At 40.8% G+C, this 9,635-nt stretch overlaps 1 protein-coding gene across 1 annotated transcript; it reads left to right on the forward strand.

The window, feature by feature from the left end:
- The first annotated feature begins 545 nt into the window (after window positions 1-545).
- Window positions 546-1,565, forward strand: LOC111544963 (olfactory receptor 5A2). The gene has a single exon (XM_023215843.1). The coding sequence runs from the start codon at window positions 561-563 to the stop codon at window positions 1,533-1,535; it is 975 nt and encodes a 324-aa protein (XP_023071611.1). The 5' UTR covers window positions 546-560; the 3' UTR covers window positions 1,536-1,565.
- The last annotated feature ends 8,070 nt before the right edge of the window (window positions 1,566-9,635 follow it).

Genomic DNA, 9,635 nt, shown 5'->3' on the forward strand with positions numbered 1-9,635 from the left:
TATTTTTTTAGTAGAGACGGGGTTTCACTGTGTTAGCCAGGATGGTCTTGATCTCCTGACCTCGTGATCTGCCCGTCTCGGCCTCCCAAAGTGCTGGGATTACAGGCTTGAGCCACGGCGCCCGGCCACTTATATTTATTTTCAAGTCAGAAAGTCTAAAAAAGCCATAGCGAACCTAAGTCCAAAGGGACACTTCAAACTCTTCTGATTCAACTTTCATTTCCCATTTGGGAAAATGAGAATCTGGAGAAATGACTTTTCCAAAGTTCCCAGGAAGTTATGAATGGAGCTGAAGACAAAACTTGGGCTTCTGACTCCCAATCAGTTTCTACTTTATTATTAGATGGATTCTCTTTTGGTCAACAAACATAGAGCGTGTGGATTATCCTAGGCTGACTTCCTCTGAAAAGTCTTTGCCTGGCAGGTGGCTGGGCTTTAACTGGGTGGTGTTTAACTGGGTGCTGACTGTACGATCTTCCAGGAAATACCCACTCTTACAATAACAAACAAAATTTAACTGACCACAGGATTCTTCTTTCCTTTATGCAGGAAGCAGGCCTATGGCTACAGGAAGGAACAACACAACTGTGACAAAATTCATCCTCCTGGGACTTTCAGACCATCCTCAAATGAATATTTTCCTTTTCATGTTATTTCTGGGACTCTACCTGCTGACGTTGACCTGGAACTTAAGCCTCATTGCTCTCATCAGGATGGACTCTCACCTGCACACGCCCATGTACTTCTTCCTCAGTAACCTGTCCTTCCTGGACATCTGCTATGTGTCCTCCACTGCCCCCAAGATCCTCTCTGACATCATCACAGAGCAGAAAACCATTTCGTTTGTTGGCTGTGCCACCCAGTACTTTGTCTTCTGTGGGATGGGGCTGACTGAATGCTTTCTCCTGGCAGCTATGGCCTATGATCGGTATGCTGCAATCTGCAACCCCTTGCTTTACACAGTCCTCATATCCCATACACTTTGTTTAAAGATGGTGGTTTGCGCCTATGTGGGTGGATTCCTTAGCTCTTTCATTGAAACATACTCTGTCTATCAGCATGATTTCTGTGGGCCCAATATGATCAACCACTTTTTCTGTGACCTCCCTCCAGTCCTGGCTCTGTCCTGCTCTGATACCTTCACCAGCGAGGTGGTGACCTTCATAGTGGGTGTTCTCGTTGGAATAGTGTCTGTGCTAGTGGTCCTCATCTCTTATGGCTACATTGTTGCCTCTGTTCTGAAGATCAGCTCAGCTACAGGTAGGACCAAGGCCTTCAGCACTTGTGCCTCTCACCTGACTGCTGTGATCCTCTTCTATGGTTCCGGATTCTTCATGTACATGCGACCCAGTTCCAGCTACTTCCTAAACAGGGACAAGGTGGTGTCCATATTCTATGCCTTGGTGATTCCTGTGGTGAATCCCATCATCTACAGTTTTAGGAATAAGGAGATTAAAAATGCCATGAGGAAAGCCATGGAAAGGGACCTCGGGATTTCTCATGGTGGACCATTCATTTTTATGACCTTGGGCTAATGTTTACAATGAAGCTGTGAGCTGGGTCAATTATGCAGGCATTTATGTAATTTAAAACTAGTTGATCTATAGAATGAATTGTGTGAATCAGGCTTTTTTCCCTCCTTCTTAAGATTTCACTAATAGTTTGCCTGTCGGCTATTAGAAAACATTTTGGCCATTGTTGCTTTGTAAAATGAATAGCATTGTATAGTTTGAGATTTTAAATGCTCTTCCTAGCAGAAAACTTCACCATGACAAAACACATCCTGGAATGTCAAAACAGAGTTTGTATGTATAGGAAGAAAATCATCGAAAAAATGTTAGTCCAGCTTTTAGTGTGGTGATTTTTAAGGTACAACATGGTATAATGACCTGAAGAGGATGATGCTTTTTCTAAACACAGTTGCCTTTCCCTCTTCTGAGATTCTCAAATGGTTTGCTTTAGAGCCCATGAAAATCACAGGGCAGACACTTTCCTGTGTTTCAGAATCATGGCCATAGGAGGCCCTGTGACTGATGGGGGAGTTTTAATACTCTTCAGATGCATTAAAGCAAGAATTCTGATTTGGGCCTTGATGTAATTTGGATATTTGTCCCCACTCACATTTCATGTCTAATTACAGTCTCCAGTTCTGGAGGTGGGGCCTGGTGGGAGGTGTTTGAATCCTGGGGGTGGATCCCTCATGGGTTGGTGCTGTATTCATGATAGTGAGTTCTTGTGAGATCTGGTCATTTAAAAGTGTGTAGCACTCCCCCCACCCCCGTCACTCTCTCTCCTCTCACTCTGCCTCTCTGTCTCTTGCTCCTGCTTTTGTCATGTGATGTCCCTGCTCCCGCTTTGCCTTCTGCCATGATTGTAAGCTTCCTGAGGCCTTCCTAGAAGCTAAGCTGATGCCAGCACCGTGCTTCCTGTAAAGCCTGAAGAACTGTGAAGCAATTAAATCTTTATGAATTACTTAGCCTAAGGAATATTTTTATAACAGTGCAAGAACAGTAGTCCTTAATGACTGAACAAACGACCTCTTGGCCAATTCAATCAACTACAAAAAGAGGCCACTAAAACAATTTAAATAAAACCAAATAATTATTGCTTAGGCCCAAAGTGATAGCTTTCTAACCAACAATTAAAGTTTCTTAGGAATCTAAAGAGAAGCATACGCTCATTTGGGATGAAAAGTTCTCTATTTTTACCAGGGTTGTGATTAATTCTAGAAGAGAACTTAGCCAAGGAATTGAAGAAAATGATTTTTCTCCTCTACATTTTCTCAGAACTTGTTATGTATCCTTGAACTGGCAGTAAAGAACTGGAATAAATTCATTCAGCTGTGGCCTTTCTTGGGTAGGCTATAAATAAGTGAGTAAATGATATCTGCCTGTGTGGCTTTAGGCACGTTGCTTGGACTCCAGGTGCCTCAGATCCTCATCATAAAATGGAAATTATAACAGTAATTTTATCCTAGGATTATTGTGAAGAATTAAATGAGTCAGTACATGTAAATACTTAGAATACTGCATTGTGAATAGAAAATGTCCAAGAGGTGCTATTACTATTATAGGATAGCACCTATAATATAGAATAGGAACTTCATCAGTAAATGGAGACATAGAGAAACAGTCAGACAACATCTACGAAGTGTCAGTATCAAGCGGCAGCTTCAAAGCCGAAATGGTGGTTTGATGTGAAGTGATATAGTAGTTGGCGAATAAGGCAGATGGTGAGAAATGTGGATCCGATAATAAGGTGAAGTCCGTGGAAACCGGTAGCAATAAAAAATGTTGAGCCATAAATGCCATCGGAGATGGTAAAGGGTGCTTCATAATATTCTGAGGCTTGTAGTAGGGTGAAGTAGATACCTAATAAAATTGTAGTGGATAGGGCTTGGATTATTTGCTTTCGGTTACCTTCTCTCAGGCTGTGGTGGGCTCAAGTGATTGTGACTCCTGATGCAAGTAATACAGAAGTATTTAGAAGAGGTACTTCTAGAGGGTTTAGTGGGATAATACCTGTTGGTGGTCAGTGTCCTCCTAAGTGAGGGGTGGGGGTGAGGCTTGAGTGATAAAATGCTCAGAAGAAACCAGCAAAGAAAAAAACTTCTGAAATAATAAATAAAACTATTCCGTAGCGAAGGCCTTTTTGGACTGATGCTGTATGGTGGCCTTGATAGGTGCTTTCTCGGACGACATCACGCCATCATTGATGGTAATGATAAGATAATGCTTAATCATTATCTAAATAGAAGAAATAGAAGAGATTTCCTTAGTTTGGTAGGAAATGTTATTTTTGCAATGGCTTTATTGCATTAGAAAGAGGATCTGGAGGGACTTTTGCAAAGAGGGTTAAGAATATTCACTTTTAAGTAATTGAACCTGAGATTATTAATTTCATCTCTGCCATTTTGTAGGTTCATAGCCTGATCCAAGTTAGTTAGAAACTCTATTTTCCTCATCTGTGAAATGAGGATAGTATGCAGCTACCTGAGGACTAAGCTCTGATTTTTTTCTCTTGCTCAAATTCCTTTCTAAGGAGTCTGGGGAGTTATGCCCTACAAACCATAAATTCTCATCAGATGGGTTTTATTTAACCCTGGATATAGTGACTTACTTTACAATCTGACTCTAGCATAACAAGGAAGAAAATCAAAATGTTTTACACCAAAAACAATTTCCTTGCCACACCTTGAAATTGCCCTGCAAAGTCTCTGGTGGGAAAAATCCACATGCTACAGAGAATCTCCTCTCCCCTTTGTTTTCCTTCCTTTATTCCCTGATGTAGGAGATAATCAACTAAGAGCCGGGCACCCTTTTAAGTCCGATAAGAAGCAATTTACAACCTGCTCTCTCTGAAGTCTGTTATCCGAGAGCTTCTTCTGCACAATAAAACTTGGTCTCCACAATCCTTTACCTAAACCTGAACATTTCTTTCCATTAATCCCAGGTCTTCAGATGAACTCAACCAATTGTCTGCCAGAAAATGTTTAAATTTACCTAGAGCCTGGAAATCTCCACTTTGAGTTGTCCCGCCCTTCTGAATGAAACCAATGTCTTTATTTTTCTTCTTTTTTTTTGAGAGGGAGTCTCGCTCTGTCGCCCAGGCTGGAGTGCAGTGGCCGCCACCTCAGCTCACTGCAAGCTCCGCCTCCTGGGTTTACGCCATTCTCCTGCCTCAGCCTCCGGAGTAGCTGGGACTACAGGCGCCCGCCACCTCGCCCAGCTAGTTTTTTGTATTTTTAGTAGAGACAGGGTTTCACCGTGTTAGCCAGGATGGTCTCGATCTCCTGACCTCGTGATCCGCCCGTCTTGGCCTCCCAAAGTGCTGGGATTACAGGCTTGAGCCACCGCGCCGGGCGAAACCAATGTCTTTCTTAAATGTATTTGATTGATGTATCATGCCTCCCTAAAATATATAAAACCAAGCTGTACCCCGACCACCTTGGCCAAATGTTCTCAGGACCTCCTGATGGCTGTGTTGCGGGCCATGGTTACTCATACTTGGCTCAAAATAAATCTCTTCAAATATTTTACAGAGTTTGACTCTTTTTGTCAACATACCCCATAAAATTGATGCAACAATTCAGTGAGAATACACATAAAGAGGGCTTAGCCCAGTGCCTGGCATATGGTAATACTTAGTACAAGTTAGCTTATATTATTAGTCAATATCTTTACTCAGTTTTATATAAATCGAGAAAAATCCAGGGTAATGTGTTAAAAAGAGACCAAAGAAATAGGTTTAGGGTATTTCACTCCAATTGAGACATATTAGTCTCAGCCAACAGGCACACCCATATTACTATCTCTATGATTTCTCTTGTATATCAGAAGCAGTTCTTAGGGAATTAGAGTGCGCTCAGGTTCACAGCTGTGACCATTTCGCCAACTGATAGACCAACTCTATCAGCTACCTGGATGCCTCTCTCCCTTTTTCTTATAGCTTTTTTCCCCTCCACCTTTCTTGACCTGTACTCCAACTCACCAAGCTCCTATCCTTCAGTTTGTCAGTTTTCAAAATGGTAGTTAATCTTAAGTTCTCCTAATGTCAAAAGTCGTTGAAATGACACAGTTAACTAATGAAAATGTCTCATGCTTTGGATTTACATGGAGCTATTATCAATCTTTACCATATCCAAACTTTTTTGATGAACAGAGATTCTGAATAAAAAGTCTTCATAAAATTTTTTCTTGTTCAATCACATATATATCTACCAGTAATGGTAATTTTCTCATTGCACTGAGAAGATATAAGGTACTTTTGCAGCTTGCCAAACTACCAAGAAGAATGTAAGTCTTATTAGTAGTGATTAATTCTATTGCATAAGATGGAGATTGGTTGTAAGACTTGAATGTTTTGGGGTTTACAGTAAGCTACATGTTAAATGTTTCCTAAACAAGTGTATTTATTATGAGGCTTATAATCAGACATACATTAAACAGAATATTTTGGGCCCTTAAGGAATCAGGCATTTTATAGCCATTTGGAGGAGGAGGTAAAACTCTTTCCTGGGAGGGCTAGTCAGCTGGAGATAGAATTCACTTTAGTAAAATTACCATCATCCAGGGTGTGGCACTCATGTTTGCGACTTCCAAAAATCTTTTCCAGATGGACTGGAAGTTAACAAAGCTCAGAACAGCTAGCTGCATAAGCCAGAATGACAGATTTAATTTTCAGTGGAGAACAAAGCTGCCAAGCTTGAACTTGTGCCAGTGGCACAATTCTCCATCTGTCAGGAAGCCATATAGAAAGACAAATTACAATGAAAAGTCTATTTGGAGAGAAAGGGATCACAGCAAAGCGGATAAAGTGGATCAGTTCCTGATACACCCAGCCAGAGGGTCCAGATCAGCTGAGGCCCTGGGCAAGGGCACTACCAAATTTTCTCCCCAAGCATTCCTTTTCCTCTCTTCCAAGATGAGTGTCCTCCCTTCTAATCAATACTTATAGATTGATGAACTTACAACTTTTCCTACTTTTAGTCTAAGAAATACATATTTTTTTCTGTAAAATGCTTCTGTTACACAACTTACACATAGAGAGTGCATAGTGAAACCACGGGCTGATTTTATGGTTTAAATTTTAGAGTTTTGTAGACACCTTGTTGTTGTCCTAGGCACCAACAGCATTCACCTACTTTTTTTTTTTGATTTGTAGGTACATACAATTATGCACACCCATGAATTAATGAGTGATGCATTAAAGGAGCTCTGATGAGATGCTTAACATTTTTCTAAAGATGAATAGTCTTATGTTTCTAGTCTTAAACCTTCACAAACCTAGAGCTTGCCTATTCTGTGATCATCCACAGAAATGAGGAATCATTTGCATTTCACTTGCTTGTGTCCAGATAATGGATCTGGATCTCTCTGACATAAAAGTAAGCAGGGGCAACCTGACTATCTTGCATGTAGGGAGATATGCCATGTATACCAGCACATTCTCCCACCAGCTTGATCTGTGACTACCTCCCTGATTTCCTGGTGACTTGTCCTCACGTTTGTAACATTTTCAAACCCACTGGGGATGATAAGCCAGCTGTTTATATCAACCTTCACTGACTTTATTCCACCCTCTCTCTTGTTGTGCTTCTTTCTCCCCTTATGCTGGTTAAGACCTCCTGTATGCAATAATGCTTATGGGCCTGGCCAGGGATGAGAGTTCACTCTTTCCTACAAGCAAAGAAATAGTGACACTAGTCTCTTGCATGCATGGCTTGGAACTTTTACAAACTAGATATAGCAGCATCTCTCTTCAGAGTTGCCAGACCAAATGGCTGGCACCATCTAGTTGAAGAGACTAACCACACACTTTGGGTGGGACCACATTCTATAAATAAACCAGCAGCTGGGACCCAGGGAGACCTCATAGAAAAACAGAGAATTCATCTTGTGCTCAAAGCCAAGTTCTTCTGAAAGAGAACTATGATGTCAAACTAAACTTAAATGTCAGCATGCATAGAACAACTGGCATGCATAAAGTATCGCTTTGATATTGTATGGATTTCCTTGTTTGTTCTAATAAAACATCTTTCTTATGCAAAAAGAGGCTGGGTTGCTTTGATCTTAAGAAATTCTTAAGAAGCAAAATTGCTCCGCATGGTTTAGAAGGAGAAAAGCCTATAAGTCAGACACAACACTGAAACTCATAGCTCATTTCCTAACAACAGAAAGCTATGTATGTAGCCTGGCAGGATTGGCAGTGAGACTCCATCTGGGGCTGAGCTGCAGGGGGAGATGTCCTGGGAGAGTCATCAAGAAGATGTGGGTTCTGAGAAGTCCTGCACCAATCTAGTCTTCCCTCTCCACATTTCATGTGCCCTGTGAGAGATACTACTGACAATTGCCTGTATTGTCTGTGCTACTTGTATAAATGTCACTTTTTTTTCTTGCAGACACTTCTGGTTTTCTTGCAGACACCAGAAGGCAAAGCAGGTATTCCTTCTCTGTTTAACACCTTCAATGTCTGTGGCTTTCAGATCTTGAAAGGCTCTGGAATTGTTTTTCATCATACATGCCATCCCTGGTAGTTTTCCAACAGCAGGTGATGCATGAGATTTTCTTGCTTTAGCAACTTAAGCATCTTTTTATTAGGACTTTGGCCTTCTTTATTCATTTGATTTGCCATTTTTTAAAAACTCTTCCTATGTTTTAACATTACAAACTATTTGTAATAACAGTTCAAAAACAAATAACTTTATCATGTGGTTTTATGTTTCTTTTTTTAAACTTTACATACATTTTATTTTTGTGGTTGATTTCATTCCTCCCCCTTCAGCTCCTCCCCCACCTCCCCCCGCCAAGCAGCAGGAATAACCTGAAGGTTCCCAAGAACCCTCTTCCGTTGAGTCCTACCTGGAAAGTAGTTACCTACTTGGAGAGTCCTCCTCATCACTTTTTTTTTTCAGCTTTTATTTTAAGTTCCAGGATACGTGTGCAGGTTTTACATAGGTAAACATGTGCCATGGTGGCTTGCTGCACAGATCATCCCATCCCCTAGGTATTAAGCCCAGCATCCATTAGTTATTCTTCCTGATGCTCTTTCTCCCGACCCCGACAGGCCCCAGTGTGTGTTGTTTCCCTCCATGTGTTCATGTCTTCTCGTCATTCAGCTCCCATTTGTAAGTGAGAACATGCAGTGTTCTCCATAGCCCAGTCTCTAAGTGTTCTTCCCATATAATGTCCAGTGTGTTCTGAAAGAAAAGTCAGACTTTGAAGAGCAAATGACATAGGCTTAATCCCTGTTAGTGTCTTGGGCTGGAAAACAAGGATTTCTTCTCTTCCTATTCAATCTGGAGAGAGAAGATAAAGAGCTAGTAAGGCAGGGAGGAAGGAGGTGAAACTGTTCATGCTTGGCAGGTGGGGGTGGCTGAATATTATTTATGTTTTCAAACTTTCCTGCCCACTTTACTCTTTGACTCCTGATAAAACAAAAACTTCAGCCAAATTCAATTTAAAACAGTTTAATTGAGCAATGAACAATTCATTAATTGGGCTGCTTCTTGAGCCAGAGTAGGCTCAGAGACTTCAGCACAGTCATGTGGCGGTAGAAGATTTATGAACAGAGAAAGGAAAGTGACCTACAGAAAACAAAAGTTAGATACAGAAACAACTAGATTGGTTACATATCAGCGTTTGCCTTATTTGAACATGGTTTGAACAGTTGGCTATACTTGATTGGCCAAAACTCAGTGATTGGCACCGTAGGCTACAGTCTATTTACACCTCCACTCTTCATAGTTCACAATTTACAGAAAAACCTTTAGGCTTAACTTAAAATATGTAAGGAGGCAGCTTTAGGCTAAAATTGATTTAACAATTCCCCCCTTTTGGTTATCTTCTCAATTCTGAAAGATTGACTGAAACTTTAGTCATTGATGTCACTATCACCATTGTAAATGTACTTATTTGGTATTGAAACCCACTGGGAAACAATAAAAGAGTAGGTTTTACAAATTAGGAACAAGGACTCAGTAGAGGGTTCCCCTTATGCTGGAATGTCCTGTTTACATGAAAAAACAAAACAAAACAAAACAGCAACAAAACCTTGTCTGTTGTAGGATCTATGTGTTTCCTTAAAGTCTTAGTTTGATTATGTCACATTTAGCACGAGTGACTCCATTTTGGTTT

This window comes from Piliocolobus tephrosceles, chromosome 13, assembly GCF_002776525.5.
Source record: "Piliocolobus tephrosceles isolate RC106 chromosome 13, ASM277652v3, whole genome shotgun sequence".
NCBI classification, from domain to species: domain Eukaryota; kingdom Metazoa; phylum Chordata; class Mammalia; order Primates; family Cercopithecidae; genus Piliocolobus; species Piliocolobus tephrosceles.